General features: G+C 43.4%; 1 protein-coding gene across 1 annotated transcript; it reads right to left on the minus strand.

The window, feature by feature from the left end:
- Positions 1-227: 227 nt before the first annotated feature.
- tle3a (TLE family member 3, transcriptional corepressor a) lies at positions 228-21,116 on the minus strand. The gene is made up of 22 exons (XM_059335065.1): positions 20,507-21,116; positions 19,836-19,982; positions 19,192-19,292; positions 18,901-18,964; positions 17,459-17,503; positions 13,197-13,259; positions 12,829-12,933; positions 10,772-10,801; positions 8,694-8,898; positions 7,530-7,537; positions 5,913-6,035; positions 5,709-5,759; positions 5,466-5,618; positions 4,867-4,999; positions 4,582-4,757; positions 3,921-3,994; positions 3,598-3,847; positions 2,838-3,085; positions 2,567-2,714; positions 2,304-2,454; positions 1,866-1,942; positions 228-1,580 (listed from the first exon to the last, which is right to left on the minus strand). Exons 2-22 carry the CDS (start codon positions 19,857-19,859, stop codon positions 1,473-1,475), a joined length of 2,337 nt encoding a protein of 778 aa, XP_059191048.1. The 5' UTR covers positions 19,860-19,982; positions 20,507-21,116; the 3' UTR covers positions 228-1,472.
- Between the last annotated feature and the right edge of the window lie 5,712 nt (positions 21,117-26,828).

A 26,828-nucleotide genomic window follows, 5' to 3' on the forward strand; every position in this document is an offset into this window, starting at 1 on the left:
GGTACATTATTTCATGTAAACCGTTTATTTATGAAATATATAATCAACTAAAATATCTGGATACGAGATTTTAGGAGCCGTAAATCAGGGAGTAGTGTCAATCTTCATCATCTAACTCTCGGCAAGAAAACAAAAAAGGCTTTTATCCCCCAAAATATTTAACTTATTCCTTTAAAATATTAAAACAGTAGAAAGGCACCAGCGCTATAGAAATTCAGCCAAGATGATTTTTTCTTTTATATAAAAACAGTTTATTGATTTATCAACAACTGTCAACTGTACAATCCTTGGGGATGATGACACGTGTATGCTACACAGTCTAATGTGTGTTTATGCAGAGACCATTCCTGTCTATGAGAAGATTGTATATTGATTGAAGAAAGCAAACAGAGCATACCCAAAATGTCAAAAGTGGTAATGGCTTTGCCTGCCACCTTTATGAGTAACCATGTAAGTGTTGCACATCAGTCACAGAGAGTCAAACAAGAGGCAATAATTAACTCTTAGACTGATGACTAAACTTTGCTGAGTGGAGAAATTAAGATTCATACAATAGTTGAGTCAACAGACTGAACTCAAGTCACAGCTGCTTGACCCACGAGTCCTCCGGGTGATAGTTATCCACTTTAATGTCATTGAAAGCAGCCAGTGTTCAGTGATAGGTCTTCATTATAAAGTTGAATTTCTGCTGACCAGGGCCAGAGGGTAGACGCAACTGGAAACCATGATTTTCTCCTTCTTCCAGTCCGAAAAAAAAGGCTTTTCCAGAATTCTCCTCCGGTAAAATCCATGGGACAAACGTCTGTGTTACAGCAAATAGCGAAGAAAAAATGCCGTTGTCAGGGGGAAAAAAAAATCCAAATTAGATTTCCGAAAAGGTCATTCTGGACAACGAACATGAAAAAAAGCAGAGGAGGGAAAAAACTGAAATAGAATATCCTCTTACAAAGTCCTAATCTAATTTCCATCCCCAGAGAGGACAGAAAATCACGGAGAGAACAAGAAAGAACCATCACAAGCGTAACTGGACACCAAAATATAAATCTATAAAAGGCCTTTTATTACTCCATTATGTACACTTTTCACAGGACCTCCAAGGAGAAGCTCCAGAGCGAAGCGCCGCTTCTTGTTGTGTCATGGAACTTTATCTCCACATTAAAAAGGACGAATAAAAAAAAAGAAATATCCAACAAACAGAAAAACAGCAAGACATTATTTTCTTCTTAGTGCCTTGGGGAACTGCACTTGCTGTACAAGTGTTAGTTGTATGAGTGAGGAAGGGCAGAGCCGAAGGTCACAGCATCCACGGCCACAGCAGCACCAACGTCACTTCAGTCTGGCACTGCCAAACTTCCTGTCCATCCACCCCGGGGCTGCAGGCAACATCCATGCTGTCTGTGTGAGGGAAGGTAGATGGAGGAAGAGTCTACTGTTCCTGAGCATGAGCATGCTCTGATCCAAAGCAGTCTGTTCTAGTAGATCACTTCATATACAGTGGCCTTCTTGTCACCAGAGCCTGTCACAATATACTTGTCGTCTGTCGAGATGTCGCAACTCAGGACAGATGAGGATTCCTTAGACTGGAAAAGATAAAGACATGTTAGTTTTGGAGGCGGTTAACATTCTCATCTACATTTGAAGTTAAGTGGAGAAGATTAGCTGACTACAGGGCAAGATTAGATTGCAATGACATCAAGTTCTGGCCTGATGCCCCTCAAAAAGACTTCTTTGTCAGGTCAATAATTCAGGTTCAGTTTTCACTGATAGGAGAGTCCTGTCAGACAGCGGTCGCTGTGCCCTTCCTCTCACAGACAACTGTGCATACTTTTGGACTGGCTGCAGACAGAGTGTATTGATCTGCATACCTGGAATATGCTGGCGCCATAAGGAGTCCTCCAAGCATTCAACAGATTGTCCTTCCCAGTGCTTACGAACCATTTACCTGCAGAGAAAAGAACAGTGCAATCAGACGTGGTATAAAAATACATACAAATGAAGAGTTATCACGTAACCTTCAAAGCTCAATAGGCATTCAGACTGTAAGAAGGATGCTATAGTTTTCACAGGGGAGGTCCCAATTGGATTTCAAAGACTCTATCTGTATAGCTTAACTAGTAGGCTATATTGATATATAATTTTAAATGACTCAATCAGGATCAGGAGGGAATAAAACTTGATTGAGACATCCTTAGTTTAACACTAAATAAAATAAGACTACGGCCCCTTGGCAGGCAAGTACAGTCAGCATTATCTCTCCCTCATTGTGTGTGTGTGTGTGTGTGTGTGTGTGTGTGTGTTCATACCACAGTAGGCGAACTTGAGGGAGAGGACACAGCTCTCGTGCAGGTGGAGCTGATACTTGTCAGGCTTTGAGTGGTGGAGCACCTCCACGTTGCTGCTCTCCATGCCAACCGCAAGCCACTCTCCAGTCGGACAGTAGCCCAAGGAGAAGATCTGGAAATGGGACGGCAGAGTAATTACTGACAGTTCTGGGGCTGAAAAGAAGCTGCCCTCCACAGTAAGTCTGTGGATGTGTGTGTGTGTGTGTGTGTGTGTGTGGTCGTACCTGGGAAGTGAAGTCATGCTGCTGCAGCTGTCGACCCTCCCTCAGATCCCAGGAGCGAACAGTGTTGTCAAGACCGCCTGTCCACAGCTTAGTGCCATCATGGGATATGTCAATACAGCTAGCACCATCCGTGTGACCCTGGAACTGTCTGCAATCAAAGTCGGAAAGCATATAAACATTTATTGACAATCCCCTTTTAAAATTGCTCACACAACAGCAATCCTGTTGTGTGGTCAAAGCCCACACGTGTGAATAAGTGTTTCCTTCCAACCTAACGAGAGTCTGGTTGTGCAGGTCCCAAACGGCAATGTTTCCATCGCTGCAGCAGGAGAAGCAGACTTTGGCATCGGGGCTGATGGCCAAGGCGTAGCATGCCGGAGCTGAGGAGGTGAGCTCTGCCTTGATGCGGGGTGTTTGAGAGGCCAAATCCCAGATGGTCAATGTGCTGGCCTCGCCTCCAACAATCAATGTGCGGCCATCGGGCAGCAGCTTACAGGAGCGGATGTAGTTATCCCTGTTCTGTTGCACAGAGGACAAAGCGAATCAATACATGCTCAGGTCAGTGGAGCTAGAGAGGAGATTTAGGAACAAGTCTGTGGGAAACAGGATGAAAATCCTTCTGTCATAACAAACCAACCTGAGGATATTCTTTAAAACCTGCACAGCTATACTTTGAGTTTTTAAATTTTTACATTTGAAAATGTATTTGGTCACATTTAAAGCAAACTACAGTTTATATCTGAAAATGTCGAACCATGTTTATCATTTTCTCCCTCGTTGCTGCCAAAAATACTTTCTTTTATTACATAGACATTGAGTGATAGCATCAACTGCACTGTGTGTCATTGTGTTTGCTGTAAAACTGTCAGTGGGATGTGAGATTCCTGTTGTGGTCCTCAGGTATAAAAAAGGATGATCCCATTGTGAATGGAACGAGGTTGTGTATACAGTTCATTAACTTCAGAAACAACTACACACACAGAACTAGGTGTAAAAAAGTCATTGATGAGTGAATCTGCAGCGGCACTCACCAGACAGTCCAGTTGGGACACGGGGCTCTTGCTGCCAGGTTGGCTGATGTCCCAGATTTTGACACAGCCTTTGCCACCGGTGTAGACATGACGTGTGGGGTTGCTAATGGTAACTGCACACACCACCTCGCCATGGCTCAGCGTGTTGATCTGACGGGCGTGGCGTGGAATACCCGGGCCGATGAGGGCGTCAGGCGGGAAGGGTACGGGCTGCATCTGACCGTCTGCGCTAACATGGAAGGAGTAAGCCCTGATGGAGAAGACGTGTGTTAGTGTTTGATATCACTGCTGTTTCTAAAAATGGGATTCGGTGAGACACTTACGGTTTGCCACCAGAAATGGATGTGAGGCTGGCCGGAAGGCCGGGAGCTCTCATGTGGGTGTGAGGGTCAAACCCCTGAAAAATGACAAGATGGGAACCTTTGAATAACAGACATTATAGTGATAAAAGCATTTAGTTTCACAATGATGCTCCTGTTTTGTCTCGTTTTTTTGTATGTATATATATATATATATGTATGTATATATATATATATATATTCAGCACATCCCTACCTATACAGCGGTATGTTTTTGCCCATTTTGGCTGAGCTACTGGAATATGTTGACTATAGTTTTCCAAAATGTTGAATATATTTTCAGCAAGTTGTGGCAGTGCACTTAAACTAATATAAATTAATAACAATTCATATTAATATAAATATTATATACATTTTATATTATTTATATATTTTGTTTGAAAAAATGTATTTATAATTTTTGCATATTTATTTTTAAATTTGTTTTTCAGTTGAATTCGTAAGTAAATAAAAAAATCCACTTTTAAAAATTCAAGTGAGTAATTGTGTTAAATAATCGTGATCTAAATATTGAAAATCATGATTATGATTTTTGCCAAAAATGTCAAACTTTTTTTTTTACTATGTGTGGTGCTTTTAGGTGATCCCAAACATAGCTACATAAAACAGCAGGAAAGGGTGTTACCATGGGGGAGCGTCCGTAGGCTGCAGCTGCTGCAGCGCTCATCTGAGGGGAGATGTGCAGACCAGCATACACACCGGGACTAGTCAGGCCTCCATTCATTTCATGATGGCCCATCATGGCAAAGGGGGTTGGGTAGGAGCCTGCGATAGACAGAGGGGTACGCAGAGCTGGGGCTGCTGCAGACAAAAACAGGAGAAGGTTATTGGTATGTGACATAACAGTTTGTTGGGAGAGGATGGAAAAAGATTATCTCAGCTACTAGGGAAGAAAAAGAGCGGTACCAACCGAGAGCCTCCATGCCTGGTGGTTTGCCCAGGATGGGTCTGAGCCCAGGAGTGGAGCTGGTGCCAGGGGTGGGGGCATCGTTGCGGGGGGTGGGGGTGTTGGACTTGAGGCCAGGCGTGGAGGATTTGTCATTCTGTCGAGGGAACGAGAGAGCAAGCACATTCACAATCCCGGAAACCAGGCACTGTGCAGACTGACAATTTGAGAGCAAACTGAACTTAATCCAATCTAATTCTGACAACCCTCATAGTCCTGCAGAGCCATAAACTGCTATTTATTCTAAAACCTATTATGGCCACAATGGAGATGGGGCCGTTTTTATCCCCTTACTGCTTTGGCTTTAATCTTTTAGTGAGGCAGAGGGAAAAAAATCCTGGAGGAGTTAAATACATTGAGCTATTAACAGAGAAGACCTGACTGATCCTGATGCGGGACAATATTATCCCTGACGTTTAGTCATGCACTTAAAGCACCGACAGCCATTCCTAATCCACTGCAGAAAACGTCCTAGATTTATTTGCACATATCCCTTTGCTCTCTCTGCAATTCTGGTTTAAACCCTTTCTGTCCTAGTTTGTTCCTAACTCTTGGTGTCTTACATGACTGAGCTCCTTGGCCTTGGATGACGGGGTGCTTCCAGAGGATGCCACTGATGCAGGGCTGTTGGGCGTGTCTTTCTTTGGAGGGCGGGGCTTATCGATGCCATTTTCAGGTGGCGAGTGGGCGGGGCTTGCTCGAGGAGTGGCAGGATCCTGGAGAAGAAACAGCAATAGATTTTATGTAATAGCTTCATCTTAGTACATGTCAATATGCCATTTACAGTTACATGCAGCTTTGCTCACCTCATTAGACACATCTACCACCAGGTCGTCACTTTTCTCTCCATCACTGTCCTGTAAAGGTAATTGGCAAATTAGTCACGTTGACAAAGGGAGTTCCATAATATGTTCCCTTTAACAGACAGTGGTATCATTCCTCTTATCTTGATCTTGGCAAGAAAGCGAATAGGTGTATTACCCAAAATGTGAAATTATTCCTTTACTTACATATCTACTCATACTGTCCTTTTCTTCCACCTTGCGTTTCTTAGAATCCAAACTGTAGTCGGAGGAGCTGCGGTGCTTCTCACTGGCTGTGCGTAAGCTTTCGGAGGGGGATACAGAATTATTCTGCAGAGAGAACCAGACATACTTTATTATCATTTTGTCTTTCATTGTAAAAGAGACCAGTGACTCATTCATTGGTTACAAATTCACAGAGATCATACTGTGCCAATCCAAACACCAAAAATGTCTCATTCACACAACTGTGGATGCTGCGGACTCTTAAAATGCAGCTGTAGGCCAGCTCCAAGCAGTACCCTGACACCAGCCAAGCCCAATCTCACACACAAGCCTGTTCCTGGCCAAACAACAGAATGGGCCGTTATCTGAACTGAAAGGAGGAGGGCTTGTTTTCTGAGCCGGGCTCCCTCCTCCTCATAACTGGACAACAAACGGCCTCACAGGGACATGAGCAGTGTGTTGTGGCTGAACAGAGGGCCTTTTCTCCAGAGTCAGTCAGGCTAAGCGTGAGAGAGAGAGACGGGTGGAGAGACACAGAGAGAAAAAGAGAGAGAGAGAAACTGTATGTTGTGGGCATTGATTGCTGCAGCGCGCTTGGGCACCATGTCAGCTCAGGCTTTGAGCTCTGATAAAGAAAGAGAATCTATATCCTGCCAGTGGGCACGGCAGCGTGGGACTGACTGGTGCTTCTTCATGGAGCCTGCCTGCCCACACAAGCTGGGACAGCTCACTCCAAACGCCAACAGAATGGGAGGAACTCGGCAGACGTCCAGCGGCTTTCGCAGGAGTTTGCCATTTGCCTGCAAACTGCCAAGTTTTCCTGATTCCCTCTGTCCCTTCCTCTGAGGACCAAGGCAACAACATGGACCAAGTCAGTGGCAGCCCAGAGAAGTGAACAATGGCCGATGGACGAGCAGCCTGGGCAAAGGGCCACTGTCTGCATAATGGCTGACCTTTAAAGAGATGCTTAGCGTGACTCATTAACCAAAGTCACCACTCTGCTATCAGATGACCTGGGACAAGAGCACAGAAACAAAACAGGCCTGCTAATCGCCCCAGGAGTTCCATTTCTTCAGACATGACTGCACCCATTCAGCTGGCCCAGCCTACAGAAACACAATCTCACAGGCACATCACAAGCCATCAGAGATCGCAGCCATTCCAATAAAACGCTTTAGCAGGTCCAGCCAGACAGGGTGGAGAGAAAGAAAACAAAACAATTCTCCATTTGTGTTCATAAATATTCATCACATGCCAAGGAGGAGAGCGAGCTGGTAAACAAGGGAGACAGTAGAAGGGATCAAATAAATCCTTTAAGAAGGGGAAGTCAAAGTCTTTCTTTAATTGTGATGAAATTACAAGGCTTCTAATCTCTTCAGCATGATACCAGTCATTTCCCTTCTGGATTAAACACACAGGACTTATATTCCAAGCCTCATTTCCAATTAATCATTTTATTGAAAGCAGATTACAACAGTGCATGAAATCAGCGGTGGCTCAGCTGTTGGCAGGAATTTTTACTTGACATTTGCGGTGGAGATGAACGTGTGATGATTTATGAAACCAACAACCAAAATAGTTGTGGGTTTGGACACTCACCGTGTTCTCTGTATCGCAGACATCACAATGGCGGTCGAGGTGATGAGGAAACCAAGTGGAGCAAAGAGAAAAAACACGTCAGTTAGCATATCATAACAGATGCTTCTGGCTGAACGTGTGAGAATCAGCTGCAGGGCATAAGGCCCCTCTTATCAACGTGTGTTGGAGCTGTTGAATAGCTTATGCAGTCATGGGCTGGGAATGTACCAGCTCATTACCCAGACAGAATGTGAACAGACAGGATGTGCTCCTCACCTAAGGGCCCTACGATTCAGCTCTAGAGAGTGAGAAGCACTCCGCACTAAATTGGTTTTTCCCTGTTTAACATCTATGCAATAATGTTAAAGGTAATATACATTTCAATGCTTCTAAATAAACTGGTTAAGCAGATATTGCCCAATAGGACACCAGTACACCGGAGCTGCATAATAATATCTGCATTAAAATGTCTAGAAACAACGACTCTAATGTAATACATTTCTTGAGTTTTCTAACTTACATTATCTCAAGTGACTCAAATTCACTTGCTCTGGGTCGTCTCCTTTCAATGGCGTCATATCGCCTTCACGCATGCGTCATCTGTGTGCTTGTCTGCCAGAAATTCTCATAAATTAAATTTGTATCCAGTTTAAAGCTGCATTGTTTTGGATACATTTTTAAATCTAGGTGTTTTTACCATACATTTTAACTGAGCATCAGCTTGGCTCCAAACAGCGTCAGAGAAACAAAGATTTTTTTAACAAGAAATGGCTTCATTCTGTGTTTTGTTTTGAGTTTAAATCAATTTGTTCAAGTGTTTTGGAAAGGAGACCTCTGCAGATAATTGGGCTCCTGGTAAAAACCTCCTGAATGTATCTGGATCTTTATTTAACAGAAGCTGAGCAAACGGGAGCAGCAGTCGCTGATGGCAGCCTCTTTGCCATCATGCTGAACAGCATAGAAGAAACACTGATTTTTAAGGTGAAACTGCTTTAGTCGGTATTTTTACAGGTTCAAATCACTGGGACCAATTGTTTTGAAGAGAAGGAGACCTCTGTGTAAAATTCAGTTCCCAGTTAAAAACCCCTAATCAGTAAACACTGTGGGAATTCTAACAAGGAAAAACTGAACGCAAGAACCACATAGCTCTGTCTTTGTTACTGTCTGGACTGAGAAACCCCTCACCTCTGTGTTCGAGATCATGGTGGTTCTTCTCATCCTTCACTGGGAGGTGGGCTTGGCTGCCCAGGGCACCTAGTGCCAGCAGGCCTGATCCAGAGCCTGTCACAGGGGGGATGCCAGGCGGCTGCAGGCCTGAGGGGTGAGGTGGCAGCTGGACTGGAGGCCCGTGAGCAGCATGGGAGAGGTGCTGTGCCTGGAGCTGCTGCTGCTGTAAGTAGACAGGGAGATAGAAAGACAGACACCGAGTGGGTCGGAGGGAAAAGGCAAGGAGAAACCACACACTAAACATGAGGCTGATCAGTTAAACCCCATGTGATATTAGCACATTCACACATCTATTACTGTCAGGATCTGACAGCAATCCCCCTCAGTGCTATTTCCATACCAGGCCATGGTGGCATAAGCCCTAGATCTGTGCTGAGGAGAGTAGAAGTGATGACTAACGATCGGCTGCTCAACACGTTTATTGCATGAGGCGCAGGGCTCCAGACACTCAATTGCACAGCATTAGTAGTGCATGATGAGTTAAAAAAAAAAGAAAGAAAGAAAATATTTAATTCTACATTAACAGTGTCAAACACAAGCAAAATTTGATTTGAGCACTGCTTAATGCAGAGAAATCATTTAACATCAGGTAAACTTCATACTGCAGCACCACAGCACTGGTGTCCCATCAGTGAGTCGAGCAATCCTCTTAAGGAACATGAAGCTGTGCAGGAATCTGTCAGCCTGTGGGCTAAACAACTACCTGCTTTTTTAACACTTCAAAAACACAACCAGCGTCTATTTACTCCTCTCATATTCATGTTCCCGGATTAACAGAACATGAATCATTTGCACAGCCATACTTTAAGAGACTGAGGGAACACTAAGTGCCAGAAGCTGGCACAACTTCCCTCTCACTCTAAGTATTTGAGTGTGTGTGTGTTTGTGTGTGTGCGTCTGGAAGGCTGCTGTGGGAGCCAGGACCAGGGGTCCCATGCTGGCACTCAGTCAACCCTCCAATATTCACCATCAATATTTGAAAGGCACGGGGAAATGGATGGGAGTTAAAAGGCACTCAGCATGGAAGTAAGCAGTTTAAAGCAAGGTTAAATAATACTTAGCTGAGACACCAATAAAAACATCAGCAATTTATTACCCGTCTACGAGCCAGCTGAATAATTCAGCTGCTGTAACAGCGCGCACCTCCTCTCTTTTACAAGACGGACTTCAATCAGTGACCATTTATGGCCATTTCAGGAATATTAGGCACTTTATAATGACAGGGGAGTCGGTACGACACACAGTACAATGTGGTGGACCAGCCAAATACATAGTTAAAATACATTAACACAGGAACTTGCTTTCGAATTTGACTTTTTAAAACAGAAATATTCAGTCGCCGGGCTCACAATGGGGCACCTACTTCTAAAACATGCCCTTAAAAAACCCTATATGTAGGGTCTTTTTAATTGCTTTTGCTTTATCTGCCCTGGAGGTAGAGACGACTAGATTGGAAAAAATAGTGAGGTTTTTAACTTGCAACCTTGTCCTTTGCTCTATAGGGCAGATGTCAATCCAATTACAAAATGTACCCAGGACACAGGCAGGGGAAGAGAGAGAGAGAAAGAGAGTGAGTGTGTTATAATATTGCGTCCATGAGGGAAATTAAGGAGCCAGTTCATTGGCAAGGGAGAGCCATCCTCGCTCATTGTGTTTAATGAGGCACTGATGGGTAATATGCATGGTTGATCAGCAAGAGCCCTCATTAGAGGGCCATAAATGAAGACAATAATAAATAAAGAAAGGAGTCTGGCCTATTTCCTCTAATTTAATATTCCAAGATAAAGACCTACTCTTTGCCCCTTTTTTCTCAGACTGAGTGGAGCTACAGAAAAAACACACACAGAGGCAAATTTGAGCAAATGTATTATAGTAGTCTCCAGTGTACTAACTACACTAACTAGAGTGAAACGCATAGCGCTCGGACAGAAAAAGTGCCATGCAACATGCACAGGTCCTTTAAGCCCAGATGTGTGTACACACCAAGTCAATTAACAACAGCATGGCACATAGAGATATTTGTGAATGCCACTGACCATGAGAGCAGGGTAGGCAGCTTGCTGCTGCTGAAAAGGAGGACAGAAAACGGTCAGGGTAACAGCTGCTCTCGATAGCCTCTCTCCACTATTATATACTGAAATGAACGGTGTTACAGACAAAATATTGTTTACTCTAACATTATTTTCAAACAAAGCCATTTTGTGGGTTTATCCACTCACTGGAGGACAGGCACACTTATCTGGACTATTCCAATAAGTTGTGTGTTTTCTAATCAAACAGGAGCTGCCACCAGTCAGGTTCATCTCAACGCAAGCAGCTGCCCTAGTTGCATCCTATTAATGGCCCTCAGCCCCATCAATAAGGCATGCAGCTGGCTCCTGGATGCTGCCTGTCTGCCTGGCACGCTCTTTCACCCCACCTTGCTTTACAATATGCATGAGGATTTTGGCATGCCTACAGAGCTTCTCCTCAATGAATAACTAATGGAAAGGTATTCGTAAAACATACAGTAGCTACATTTCCACCTCCTCTGACATGAGCAACCGGCGGGCCTTGGGTGAAGGCCTTACTGTTTCATAAAACAGCCCAGAAGCCAGACAGGACCATATACTAAAAATCAAGAATGAGCTTGTCCAATATTTGATAAACTGTAGATACATCACAAAAAAAAACACATTTTCAGTGCTTGTGCACATACATTTGGATATCTGAAGTGTCCAAAAACCTATAAACTGTAAAAATAGGACAACCCAGTCAGTTTTTGGTGGACTGCCTGTATAAGAAAATGTGATTCAACAAGCCATTCAGATCTGGCTCCCCTTCATATGTCTCATGCAGGCTCATTAGAATATACCGCCCCACATCTTAGGAGCTCCACCACAGCATGAGAACTGCCTTTGCAAAGGTGCACATATTTTTCTTGGACTTAAAGAGACACTAAAAACTGTGCTTCAGACAGAGGGTGAATACAAGTATATTCAGATGGATAAAAAATTAGAAAACAATGTGTTCTTTTAACAATAAAGCATGTAAACATGCATGAAATGAACACGATGTATCCCCTTTCAATTGCAGCCAAAGACAAACAGAAATGCATTGTGACAATCACATAAACGGGAAGGAGCGTCAAATCAAATAAACTTTTCTTATGACCAACTGTAGCTCACAGCTGCTGTGCTTTGGCGAAAGTGTAATAAAACATCTGCTTCAGTCCAACAGATAAAAAACAAGCAGCTCTCCATCACCTCAAGACACTTAAGTCTGACAAATTCTCTGGAGCAATTATCCTAGAACAAAAGGTCACCAAGGGGGCATTAATTGAATTCCAATATGTGCCTCCAGTCATCAAGTCAGCCTTTTGGGCGGGCCTCTTATGCATGCTAAAGACTCTGCAGGATTCAACTGTAGTAATAAGACCAGTGATAGCCTGAGCTTTGTATCGAGGCTGACACCAATCACTTGTGTTTTAGGCGGGCAGGGTGAGCACAGCTGATCAATGAGGAGCAGCTGGTGTTTTGAAGCAGTGATGAACACCATACATTACAGCTCAGTGCTGCGGTGTGCAAACAGAGCTGCGCAGCAGAGCTGTGATGGCTGACTGCTGTCTGCACCGTCTCTCAGCTAGCTTGCAGCGCTGGCTGTGTTTTGCTCACCCTCAGCCTTTTAATTCCCGCAGCTATCCAGGTCAGCAGTGAGGGATGAAGCTCCTCGTTAAAACCTTAGCCAATTAAAGCAATACAGGCTGCGAAGGGGATCTCAAGAGCTCTCAGGCTCGCATTTATAAACACACAACAAGGCAGTGAAGATGCCGCTGAGACCAAAGCTGGAGCAACAGACCAGCTCTTGAGAGATATACTTGTTATATGTAGTTTGAATATATTGAAGAAGAATATAGAATTAAGTGGAACAAACTATATTAACACATTTGATTCAAGAAGATGAAAATATGCACTGTAGCTTTAGCGAGTAGTGGATCACATTATATTCACTTAACAGTCAGTTAATGGTACCTGAAGAAGACATTGACATGGAAAAGTACTAGTGATCATTATATGTGCAGGTCAAATAAAGGAATAAAAGGGGGTATACACACGGTGAGAGGCAGATTGGGAAGTCCACGTACCCCGATGATCGCATTCAGCTCAGTCATAGTCACCTGCTTAGCCCGCTCCACTGCCTGAGCAACCTGCTGTTGGTGCTGTGGGAAGACATTTACAAAAGATGATTGGGGGATGCCAACATCTATCACACACCCACACTCACTTATCAGAGAATTTCACACTTAATTTTCATAGTGCTGCTGCAATTTTAAAAGTGAGGACAAACGCTGCACACAATTACTCAAAATTGCTTCACCTGAAACATTTTTTTAAGTGGTATCTCTAGAATACAGGCAACAATGCCCGACTTTATTTCAGTATTAAACTGCGACACTGTTGGAGTGCAACATTCAAAACTCACCTCTTGTGACAGGAAAGGCATAATTTGAGCTAAAATTGCATTGAGCCGTTTTGCGATCTCCGTCTGGAAAACAAAAGAGGAGCAAAATGAGACGGTAAAGTATGAAACAGACAGTGACTTCATATAACCCCGCCTTTAATGTTTACACCGATTAAGTCAATTACTGCGGCAATCAGAACTGCTTGACTCAACATCCTCTAAACAGCGTGATATTGACATTTGAAATATTTAAAACATTAGGAGAGCCCAGGGGGATGGAGCACAGCTGTGCTGAGAGTGCACTCCATGCTAAACGGATATGAGCAGGCAGAGTGCTGCTGTGTTGAGAGGATCCTCTCTCACTCTGCCCTCCTTCCCCTCATCTGCAACTCGGCTGTCCTGCAGTTAACCTCAGAGTTAAACCACACAACCACACCCCAGGAAGTGGGGCCCACGAACCAGACTGCACTGTTTACTTACATGTGACAGTGCAGGCAATTTACATTAAAGGGCTATAACTGCAGTTTGAGCAAAGATCACAAACCATAATGCCCCTGAGGGTAACACACCTCAAATCTATGATCAATACCATTAGAAGACTGTAAACATTTAAACGCTAGAGCGCTGCCTTTCCAAGACTGAAGCCTGGGCCGTTTCTCACTGCAATCAGCTGCCCATCCAACCACCCTCCAAACCTCTCATCCATCCACAACGCCCTGCCTCCATTCTTCTGCTTGTCTACCAACTGCCATGGCAACGGCTGCAGCCCTATCGTGCTGGGATCATTATGCAAATGGCACCTCTGCTTGACCGTAACAGGCTTTAAAATCATATTACGTGCTTGGAGGCAGGTCATTAAATTGAATTTTCAGCCTGTCGATCATATGAATGTAGCAAATGAATGGTGGATAAAAAGAGCAATTGGAGGAGGTGTACAGAGTGGGTTCGATGCACCCCCTGCCCTGTAAAAACACTGCACAGCCGGCTTGTTCTGCCTACTTCTTCTTCTTCCTCCTCTTCCAGGGATAGGAGATGAGACTCAGGTTCAAACTCTGCACTGGGAGCAGAAAAATAACAGTGCCAAAGCTACATCATCTATGGAATTTATGAGCTGCAGTTCAACCCAAGGCCACTGCGGAACACAAACACATCACAGGGATTTTCTCCGATTTTTCATTTGGAGCAGCACACACAATGTACTTTGCAGACCGCCAGCTTATTTATTACACATGGCAGAAATGCCAGGCAGTTTTGGCAGCCAGACGTATTACCTCTGAGCAGAGCCAGAGAGATTGGAGAGTAATGTCCAACAGAACGAGACCTGCTGACCCAAGCTGCAACATGGATAGCCACTTAGCTGGGCAAGCCAGCAGCACAAACAACAAGCTGAAGATGAAATATCAGATGAGACAGAGTAAAGCCTGGGATCAGAGGCAATAATGTCAAACAAATATATGGTAGCATGTGTTACGGAAAGTACAATAGTCCATAAGACAACACTGATTATAACTTGATTACTGTCTGCAGACAAGAAAGACACCGGACTCCAGTCTCCTCTGACACACAATAAAATGTGACCTACAACCAATAAAGCATCGAGAGGGTTAGATAAAGGTTTTATCTGCATTAGTATTAATGTAATGTCGTAAGTGCTTGAGCAGGAGCACAAGAACACCCTCAGAAATGGTTGAAAAGCTACAGAGCCTGTATAATCCATGTTTGTTGAGATAAGCCATGTCAATAGCAGTCGAACATTTGACAGGATTTGTGAAAAGGCCTTGAGCGCACAGTCCATTCCTCTGTAGCTTAGTGTCATGGTGACAGCTGGCTGGGAGAGGTCAAGAGGTGGCTGATCCACTGCGCCCTAAACAACTGGCAGCCTCTGCACTCTCACAACACAACATGCAAATACATGGAAAAGGCATCAACTCGGCTCGCCACTGCTGTCAGAGTAGATACAGTGTAGTGCTGGGAGGATTTTTTTTGTTCTGCTGGCAGATAAAAATGGGGCTGTTGTCACTTTAAGTAGATGACAGCTTGGCCCTTGAGAGGCCAGCTTTGCGCTGCAGCTACACAATTACAGGTACTCGGACCTGTGTAGCACCACTTTAAGAGCACTCTCAGGCTGGCTTGTCAATGGTGTGCAGAAAGGTATTCGCCTGTTGCTATCAGCAGCGGGAAAATGGAGTCGAGACACTGATGAGTATTAAATACAGAGGGAAAACTACTGGTGGCTCCGGTCACATGATCCATTTATAAACAATACTTGACTAGTCAGATTTAGAGGGCCTCCAATTTGTCCACGATGACAGCATCATCCTTTTCCTGATTTTTCTAGTAGGAAGAAAATTAGACTAGCACTTCACTAGCGGCTCTCCTAAGCCAGAAAGTGACACATGTTTCCACTAAACTGAGATGTTACACAAAGCCTCAGAGCCTTTGGTAATGTGAAGCAAGTCCAGAGTAAATTTTTAATTGGGATTTTAAGTTATTTGTATTGATCTTGTATTGTTAGGCCCAAAGCCTGCCTCAATGGATGTATGAGTCATTTACGGTGATTAACCTTGTCAGCCGCAGCAGTCAGTCAGGTGATTATCGTAGGTAAAAGGATGGCTGCAATCTTAAAACAATACATTTATTCTAACAAAAACAGGTTAAAACCATAACCTTCTTCATCACAGCATGTATTAAAATGCAATAACTTTCTGTTCATATAATTGGACTTGACACCCAACAGTTGACACCCTGTAATTGTTGCACTCCAGTCCAGTCCCACATGACAGATTTGGGAGCATTGATGGCTTGGAGAGCCAGTTTCTCCCAACACTTTTCACCACACGCTTCTTTTGTATGAACACTGCAGACAGTCTGCTGGCTGACCAAGTTTATTTTGGCCCCAGTCATGGCAGATAGTTTGCTACTTAGCAAATGATTCCCGCAGCCATTTGTCTCATGTCTGTGTTCCGACTACAGGTAACAGCCAAATCTGATTTAGCTTCACAAACGCTCAAAACCCTGTACCGCTCTTGGAAACAAGCACCAGATGATGGTAATTACTGGCTGACATCACGCAGCAGAAATTAGCCATTTGCATCTACATACTGTCACGGCTGATAGAGAGGGATCAGATAACACTTCCACATCAGTCCATCTGAGCTGTGCCGGTGTGCGTTGTGAAATCTGAATTATGTCCCTGCACGGTAATGAAAAAGGCACAGTTAGAGGAATGGATTTCCTCAATATGGAATAAATCTCCTGGCAGGAAAATAATATGCCTATGTGCATCCAATAATCCATCCCAACCCTGCCTGTTAACCACTCCCCACCTTCTCCTCCTCCCCTGCCTGAGCTGTAAGCTGGGGGAGCTGCATGGACGGGGCCCGCACTGTTTGCTCACAAACACGCCGTTCAGCAGGTTAGGGCCCCACTGATGAATTATTCAAGCACTTCCATCAGCTCTGTTGAGGTTCCTGATAAAAGTCAGGCGCTAAAATGGATCAGTCGATTAACCTGTTTACACAGAGCTGGGCTGGTCCCCCCCTCCCCCAGCTCTATTCTCCAACTTGTCTCCGGCTCACCATCCCCCTCCTCTTTCCTCTGGTTGGCGATAAGTGCCTGACAGAAACTATCAGAGCGGCCCGAGCCCTGACAGACATGTGGCAGTGTGACACACGGCCTAGACACTGATGGATCACCCTACCACACCAATCCGCCATGCCTCCAACACTGTCATTAACCAGGCTCGGCTGTCGTGGAGAGGGGACAGCCTCACTGGTTTAAGAGCAGCATGCATGGGAATCTCCCGATTACTCATTCATACAATCTTTATCTCTGCAAGCATCAGTGTGACTGATCTGTGGAGCATTACAAGATAGGATCTTTTGATAAAGATAAGGCCACAATAAGCGACAAAAGGACTTTTGCCCCTCTCTTGTAATTACTGTTCATCTTAAAAAGAAATACTGACCCATCAGCAGTCCTCTCCCTTTAATCATTAAGTCAAAGGCCGAGCCTGCCAAAGTCTACCTCTAATCTTATCAAAAGGCTGAGACAAATCCAGGCTTTACACCACTGGCTATTCTTCTTTTTCAAAAAAAAAGGACCACAGCAATTGTATAAGTGGTGGTACAAGTTTCGAATTGTATCGGCTTGTTTGTGTGCAGTAAATCCGTCTGTTTACAGCCTTTTACTGATGCTCAGTTCAGTTCTCCTGGGTCTGACATCCCATGGTACTGTGGAAAACCAATGATGTGAAAAATATGGAGGAAAATGATGGTACCTACCTGTTTGTGCATCTCTATGTTCAGCCCGTAGGACATCTCATAATACTGGAAGGAAAGCAAAGATTTGATTGTGAATGATGAATAAAAAAACATATCACATTTAAAATCAAGATGCGCAAACATTTCATTTAGTTCTGAAATTATTTGTTATATTTTTAATAGATTTTTATACCTGTAATCATCATTGTAATGTGACTAACATTTGTATATAGCCAGAAATCAATATTTTAACTGATAACACTAATTAAATCAGCAAATTGTTTTCAACATTATGATTAAAACCTAAATACAATTTAGCTTCTGCTGGAAAATGTGATAAACTAAGATCAGACAAAAAAAAAGGAGTTCTTTGAACAGCTAACAGCGAATAGCCAATAAATCAATACCTTGTTGTTTATAGTGCGGGCACAGAGAAGAAAGGGTTAGATTTATTGATCACCATCTTAAACCCTCAGATATCCAGGATGTCTATTTACTTAGCGTAACGCAATTGCTCAACACTCTTGATATTTCAAGCCAGGTCAGTCTGTCTGGCTGAAATGTAATCCGTGGAGCCCACAAGTGGCAGCCAGGGCAGAAATGGCTTTCCAGTCAGCGTCTATTTGATGAGGCCAATGCATTATTCAGTCCATTAGCTTCTTCGAAAATTACTCTCAAACAAGAGAGCCATTCTGTCTGAGATCAGAGCCCCACAGCCGTAGCGTAACCTGACACCCAGTGCTGGCTGTGGGATACTTCCCTACATGTTTACCTAACCTCCTCCCTGTCAGGCTGACATGTTGTTTTCCTGTGAAAAGAATGTTTAACTTAAGCCTGCATGTATTTGTTTAAGTCATCCCCGGTGTGTTTACCTGGGACAACAGAGTACACTGCGACAGAAAAAAAACTCCTGATTGCGTCATGTCTGAGCTGGATTCCAGCGTCAAAAGCACGCCTATGTTTTTCTAAAAGGCTGCTTAAATAAAAGCTAATAATTTAGGTTTACACAGAAACTGTGGTGGACTTGCAAAATAAGCTGCAGCAGGTTTCATGTCCTCCATTTTGTTTGCCGTGGTGCATTTTCCCACACACTGCTCTGGCCCTCCACCATCAGCTCACACCTAATTTATGGCCTTGCATATGTCTGAGCGTGGAGTCTCCTAGGAGAATAATCAGATCAGCACACACAGAGGGCAACGCTGCAGTCGACCCTTGGAGATCAGGGGCGCGCTATAATGGAGCCTCAGCCCACTGCCGCCTGCCTGTCAGGAAGAGCTCCTCCGTATAACAACCAGCTACATCAAACCCCCCTGGGGCCTTTCACAGGCCTGTACCTGACACTCAACCCTCCCTAACCACCACACAGGTGATCACAATAGCCTGTCTTGCTCCACCCCAACTAGATCTTCAACAAGCCTTGCAATTTGGAACCATAATTGCTCCCTATTGTAACATAATCTTACCATGACATAGTGGCGCTGCATCTCTGTCTTCTCATTGGCCAGTTTGTCATACTCCACCTTAAGACTAAAATAGAAAACAAGGTGTCAATTTCAGGCATCTCTATCACTTCAATAACTCACTCACACTTAACCACTTGAAAGCAGAGTATGAAGAATAAAGAACTGTCTACTATTTTCCCCCCATTCATGCAGATTTCATTCAGCAACCACATATTAGCCTTAACCTTTATATTTAATCAAGAGTGCTTGTTGACACTGTCATACTTTGGTGAAACACTTTTTAATCATTACCTGTGATACTGGGCTTGCAGGAACTGAAATTCATCTTTAATCCTGTCACAAGACTCTGCTACGGTGAATTTGAAGCCAGGCTGACCGGGCTGATGTGGAGCCTGAAAGAAAAAGATTGTAACAAAAAAAATACAAATCAGTCCAGTCACAGGATAAAGTTTTATTCTTCATTTTGTGCTGCTGAAGGGAGAAGAATAGTTCTCACGTTAGACTCCTTTCAAGATAATATCTTCTCTGCAGTAAGTAAAGACATTACCACACCAGAGAGATGGGTCTACTTCACACCTGCAGGAGCTAATAACACACTATGAATAGGCTTTCATGCTGAAAATGAAATCTAACCTAAAATATGAATTAAAACCCCACCTGTCCTCATATCCAGCAGTCATATGTTAGTGTATGGCTGAGTAAACATCTCCAGGCATGCAAACCATCTGCATCCATTTACCACTAAGTGCATATTCTGGTGTAGCATAAATGCATTGTGATATAACCATATAGATTAGATGGGCTGCATTAAGGGTGGAAAACGCTTTGCAGGGCAGATTTCAGAGGGAATCAGCACAGTCAGGAACCATGTCAACATCAGTGTTGTCAGATAAATATCTAAGATGTTTAGTAAGTATAGAGGAAGCGCTTCTTACCGGATGTCGGCCTTGTGGATACATTTTGAAATGTATCCTTTGTTTATCTCTCCAGTGTACAGGTCCTTTGGCAAAATGGTTGAAATGTGCTCACAGCCACACCAGTCTCAGCAGGCAGGGGTGGGGGGCAGGGGAGGTCGTGAAAGCCTGTGTTGAAAAATGACGCGGTTTAATCTTTAGACGAAAAAAAACCCAACACAATACAGTGCACGTTGTTTGCTAATAAGTAGTCAGAACACCAAACTAGTTCAAGTTATTGCAGGCAGTTAGATCCATGTCAAAAATCAGCAGTAGTCCTGCGCTTCTGCCTTCTGGATGACCTTATTCGGTCAGTGGTCAACGGTAGACTCGATATACTAAAGGAAAAATCTAAATTTACAATTTAAACTGATGCAAACACCGCGTAGAGGAAATAAATGCGATACTTTTTCGGCGTCAAATTGAAATGCCTGAATCAAATTCGTCTGTTTATGACTCTGGTGTTGACTGATGTTCGTCAAATGACCAAAACCTCGCTTTAGGACGTCTCCAGGCAGGCCACGACCGACAGCAGCTGGCTTCCACCTACTGTTTGACTCCGCGGAAAGCGATGGAAACGGTGCGCTGTTGAGCGTACGCCCAAAGAGAGAGAAAAAATCAAAAAGAAATCAACAGCTCTGGTTAATACATACCCGTGCGTGCGTCCTAACCGTTCGTCCGACTTTTGTTCCTGAAGAAAAAACAGAGTAGGCTATAATTCATGCGCTTAATCCCTCCTAATGTAAGCGTGGTGGACGCAGATCTCGACAAGCATCCTCTCTCTCCGGAGCGCACCCAGCCAGACTGGGGAAGCAGTTGGGAGAAAATTTGGTGCGGTCGGGCTCGATTAAACTACTTTATTCTCAGCCGCGAACCTCCGAGGAATGTGCGCCTTCAGTGGCTGGTTAATCCCAAAAAAGAGGAAAAAAATATGCTTCCAAAATCTGTCTTCCGACTCGACGAGGTTGAAGATTCTTTAAAAGCGTAACATGGTACTCTCCACAATCTCGCATTTCCCCCAGTTGTCCAGCTTACCCCGGTTGCCACACACAGGCAGCAGGGCTGAACTGCCGTGAAAGCGCCTATCTGTCCAATCGGATTACTCGGAAGGAATACGGCCACATCTGCCTATCGGAGAGCGACGGCCCCCACGTGGGGTGCAACGATACATGACATCATCCCGCGGATCCACAAGGCATCATCCGTCCGTCCCCCCCATGTACAACAACAACAGCAGGCATTGATGTGCCGACGATGATATCCAAATTTGACAGAGACAGCACAAATTCCACATCCGCGCTTCATTAGGGTGTTTTTATAAACCGCCCAAATAAATGAATTTTTGGGTGAGACCACCACCAGCGAGCCGGGGAGGGAGGTGTGCGGTGCAACAAACATTCTTCAATTGTTATCCCCATAAAGGGGGAAGAGGGGCGATGTGGGGCTTGTTTGTAATACATGCTGATAAAATGTGAAGCGATGTTGCTGTGGAACATCTAAAGTAGCAGCCAGAATCAGAAATATGCAGGCTAAATTCCCCCCAACACACATACACCGTGAAGGACACACTAATGACCAATCGATCGACGATGTCCACCAAATTAAAGCCACGGGGCCGAGTCGGCATACATTTTGTTGCCTTTAATATCTCGTGATTCTTGCACAGCACAGCCGCGCGCACACCTATCCGTATTTGTGTAATAGTTGCACTGCGGGGAGAGGAGAGATGATTGCCTTTGTCTGATATGAACATCAGCCATGTCTGAGCGCTGCCTCTACGCCTTGTTTTGAATGTTCAACTCTGCCCCACGTGGGACTCCTCTGCGGCTTTAAGGCCTCTCGTCCAATGGCAGCGCGGTGCACTTACTCGCCGGCTTCTCATTGGCTGAGCGGCGTCGAGCCTGTCATTCACGAAGCAGCGTTGTCAATCAATACCACGCGGGGTCAAGCGCTGACAAATGCCTGTGCTCCTCGGTCCTCTGCCTGTGAATAGAGCCTGGAATGGCTGCTTAATTAGCTTCGAATGGCTTTTCTCTCCAGTTCAAACAATCTGTTACCACCACGTGGTAATGAGAGCCTACATTAAACAAAGGAAGAAAGGAAGCATGCAAACAGTTGTAACATTACAACCTGTAGTTTTCCTTTACATATGGGCCTATGTAACAAGCAGACAAAAGCTTCTTGTTTATCTTTTATCACAAAGGCCAATCGAACCTGTTCTAACAATCAACCCGAGTGTAATATGAATGTTCTGCTGTATGCATGGATGTTTCAACAATCAAACACCAATGTTTATATATATATATATATATATATATATATATATATATATATATATATATATATATATATAGAGAGAGAGAGAGAGAGAGAGAGAGAGAGAGAGAGAGAGAGAGACTTGTCTTCTTGTTTTTAAAGAAGCTACTTAAACCTGTTATTTCTCTGCTGTGATAACAAGCCGGTGAAATGAGGAAAAACAACAGCCAGATGCATAAAAATAGCAGCCTGCCCCAGTCTTTTAATGTATAGCATACAATTAAAGGTGTTAAATTAGCAAGGCATAGGGAATCTTTACACATTTATAAAAATCTTATATAAAACAGAACTTCATTATCGATGTGTCGATAAAACAAATTTAACATAATGATATGAGCGTGTCTCGACTAAATTGCAAAACAAGCAGCCATGTTTCACACTGAGGATAGCAGTAGCTTTTTGGGAATGCTAAGGTCATTTTGTCATGTTAAGGTCTGAGATTGCCCAGCAGTGGTCTTACTTGTCATTCTTGTCAGCCACCTTGAGGATGTGGGATAACTGTGTTATTTCCAAAAGTATGGAGGCAGTCTGTGAGAAACTCAAGCACACACAAGAGCTGGCGGGCTAATCTCAGCCAGGCACCCCCTCATGCTTTTCAATAGAGAGTGCTTGGATTAAAGGCAACAAAAGGCTGGGGCCAAACCCCAGGGAGAGGGGGCCCTCCGCCCACTGAGACCCCCACACTGTTTATTTACACGGAAACCCCAGCTTTAGTGAAACTCCCACCCTCAGGCATTACACACTGGCCTATTTGCAGAGGTGGCTCTAATTCTTGACAGAGCAGGGATTGTCCTCACTCCTGCCACTTTGAACTCAGGCGCAACTCACTTTCCTCAAAGCTCAGATATAGCTAGTGAGCAAATATTTTACTTCTTGCACAAAACAATTACTGCAGGGCTGATTGTCCAGAAGCAGCTATAGGTGTCACACTCTGGATGTATTTCTGTGGAAAAACTGGTATCGGAACTACTTGAAATCATGTTTTTTGCAGCCGCAGAACAAGGCAAAGATCAAGGACATGGTGGAACTATTTATCATCAACCTATATTGGATGTATTTGGAGATTACACAGTGTCGGCTCATTAACGTGACTTGCAGTTAATAAACCACTTGGCCATTTTTCTCTCTCACGCAGGCTCACTTTCCTGTTCATGAAGCATAAAATGAGGGCCCTGTTACTGCAAAGGCTGGGTCTGTACTGCAGTGACTTACACTTCAGGGTACTGGCATGCTGTTTACATGGAGATGCACACAGACATACTGCACGTTCACAAACAAACACACACATACTGTGCATCACAGCCACGTCATTCACAGGCAGGAGGCAGAAATTCACAAACACACACACACACACACACACACACACACACACACACATTCCAGGCAACAAAGGGCCTTCAGTGCGGGGTGGAAAGATGAATCGGCTGTACTGTATTATCAGGATGACTCATCAGGCAGTAATCAATGAAAACAGGATGAAAGTCCTTATCAAAGGAGAAAAATGCAGACATGAGGAGCGTCTCAAAACAAAAAGATGAGGTCTTTGGCAGGAATCCGGAGCTGTATTTAGCCCTCGGCTGAGAGGACATGGAGTCAGTTTCTACTCTGAAATTAATATTCTCTGTTATCAGCCATCCCTCATAGATAAACACAAGTACTGCCGTTAACAACAGGACACATAACTATGATCAAGAAGAGGTTAAACTCAGGTTAACAAAGGTTAATCTTTCAGATTAAATCATTTGGTGCCAGTATTTTCATGCGTTAGTTGTTGCTGTTTATTTCTGTAAACAAAAACAATCTTGTTTGGCAACTTGTTTGATGAAATTAATCAATTTTCCCCAATTAATTTCAGAAATGTTTTATTATTCTCTTTCCTGGAGTAATACATTCATACCAGTTTTGCCAGGGCTGTGATGGTATATTTTACAATTCAATAAGATCACAATACTTGGATGCAGTTTCAATATTTATTGCAATTATGATTATACAAGGATGACCATTCAATATTAAAATTTATTGAGATTTTTTAGGTTAGTTTTTTAACACTACACAGTGGGAAAAGTTTAATTACACACTTGTAGAAACAGATACATTTCCATATTTTTTTAAACTAATCTGAAGATGATAAATTTAGCAATCCATGTTCAACAAGCTAGTGCAGCGTTTCTCATGCACTGATTTACTTGTGGTGGCTGCTGCAATAACAATGACTGCATGTCACATATTGATTTTCTTTTTGTATTTTATTTAAAATGAGTAAAATCGTATCTCACTGCAGAGCTACATGCAGTGCATTGATTTGCTCACCATATCTTACTCTGCTTTCACTATCTTTGTCTCTGTTAATTAGGCAACAGATGAGACAAGAACTAGCTAGCTAACACACCCCTGCCACACTGCCGCCAGATGGTTACTTTGCCATGAGGAAAGACCTTCAGTTTGCCACTGTAGCAACCCAAATTCAGCGAGTGGCAGGGGTCACAGCTGCTGGTGGCCATGGGTCTACCCTGTTTAACGGCAGCATTAGAAAGTTTGCTGATCCAGGAAGTCCAGGTTAAGACCCTTGGTGCTTGGGTTAGCGCTGGCTAAATTAGAGTTGCTGGTAGGGTGCTATCCTCAAGTTTGTGTCCTTGGACTGAATGCCATTTTTGGCTTTGGTCTTGTTTTCTTGTCCATGATTACATGAAGTCATGTTACTCATAGACTACAATAAAAGTGAGACTTCTTCCCACTGCTAGCATAGGCTAAAATAAAGTGACTGAATTTAAATTATATTCGGTCAGACATTAAAATTTGTGAAACTTTCCCCCACTTTCCCCCCACACCTATTTCTTGTCATAGCAGAAAATGTCACACTTTGTCTCAAATATAAGCAAAAAGACTTCATAGTTGGAGAGGTTTTCCCTTCCACAACAAATTCCTCATTTCTATTGCAAGCCACTGTTACATTTCAAAGTATTCTGCCAGCAAGGGTATATAACACTAGACACATTGTACAGTCTCGGAAATGATCACAAATAAAAACACATGCACTCTTAGATCATCTGCCAAGATTATTTTCTATTAATATTTCCAAGAATCTTGGAAGCTCCATATGATGCAAGCTTGAAGTCTGGTATTGGATTCTTTCAAATTCATTCAAAGAAGACATCATTTGGTTTGTGTGAAAACACATCAGTCAGTGCTTTAACATGCTAACATACATATAAAACACAGGAAAGTGATGATGAAAAGTGCAAAACATTGTTAACTCCCAGAGAGTTGACGTGAGGATAAGAAAGAGGCTGAAGTTGACAATAAAACCATCTCCAGCATTTATTGGCTGTTTGTTAATCTATTTATTTAACTAGCATCCATAGCATCCTCATCTTTCAATTACAGCTAAGTCCTATAAATCACAGTTTGTTAATTCAGCACACTGAGTCCATACAGGTTAAAATATGCTGATACAGAGTGAAACCACAAAAGCTCTGTGTTCAGTCTGTAACACATCTTGGTGCTGAACCAGCAGGATTCACGCAGCTGATACACGAACACCTCTTCCTCCTCATACCGCCTCATCCTTGTACACAAAGCTGTTGTCTTGCTATGTTGTTATTGTTCTGTGTCCACCACACACAGCAGAGCTGGAGGGCTGCCAGTTGTATTCTTATCCACTTAAATTCAGCAGCGTACTTTCAGGGAGGTGATGGTGGCGCACAGTAGCCCTTACATGTTTCACTCACACCCTTCACACTGCATAATAAAGAATAAAAATTGCTGTAGCGAGAGAGCTTGTTCAACAGACCCTCAGCTCAGGAAATATATAGCTGCATCGTTTTTTATTTTGACAACAAACTTGCATATTACTGCCAGTATGTGCACTGAATTATTCCACACTGGCAGCCTCCTTTTAGCCACAAATGCTATGAAAAGAGTCAGCATTAAAGTGATCAGAGGATCAAGTGGTACCAGTTGATTGAGAAGACCTTGAGCCGCTCAACAAAGATTGTGTTACTCTAATCCAGTTTGCTAAATGGCTAATGTGATTAAAAAGATTCTTTAGGCCTAAATTCAGTTATGGTCCATGATTACATTCACATGGCATGGGAATGACTTCACATGACTGTCTCGAAAAAAAAAAAGAAGCAAAAAAAATGTTGTCAAGGTAACAGCCCATGCAAGAAAAGTGCAATTGCTATCAAGGTCAGACTCTCTCTATTGTTTGGCTAAGTGTCTCATGAGGGTGCATATTATATTCAGTAACGTGTACTGCAGGGAAAAAAACATCAACAGTGAGAAATGTAAAGAAGCAACTTTGCAGAGGTCAAAACTGAGATGAATTTATTGCACATTGTAATGAATGGTAAGCAGAGCTCTTTAACTAGTTGCATAGTGACAATGTGAGCTGTGTATATCTCAGAAATCTCCTCATGAGATTGCAAGCTTCTCTCCTCATATACTGCATTTCACCACTTCTGCCTCACTGAGGAGCATTTCATATTCCCTGGCACACAGTAATATAGCTCCACTCCTCCATGCCAAATTGACTCCACAAGTGCTCCTATACCTGCTGACTGACACATGCTCGCCGAAAATGATTCCTTCACCAGCAGCCGGCATTGCTGCTTGCTCTGGAGGGGTACTTGATTCCATTATTAAGTTGAAAAGAGAGAC

The sequence above is a fragment of the Centropristis striata genome, chromosome 6, assembly GCF_030273125.1.
Source record: "Centropristis striata isolate RG_2023a ecotype Rhode Island chromosome 6, C.striata_1.0, whole genome shotgun sequence".
Lineage (NCBI taxonomy): Eukaryota > Metazoa > Chordata > Actinopteri > Perciformes > Serranidae > Centropristis > Centropristis striata.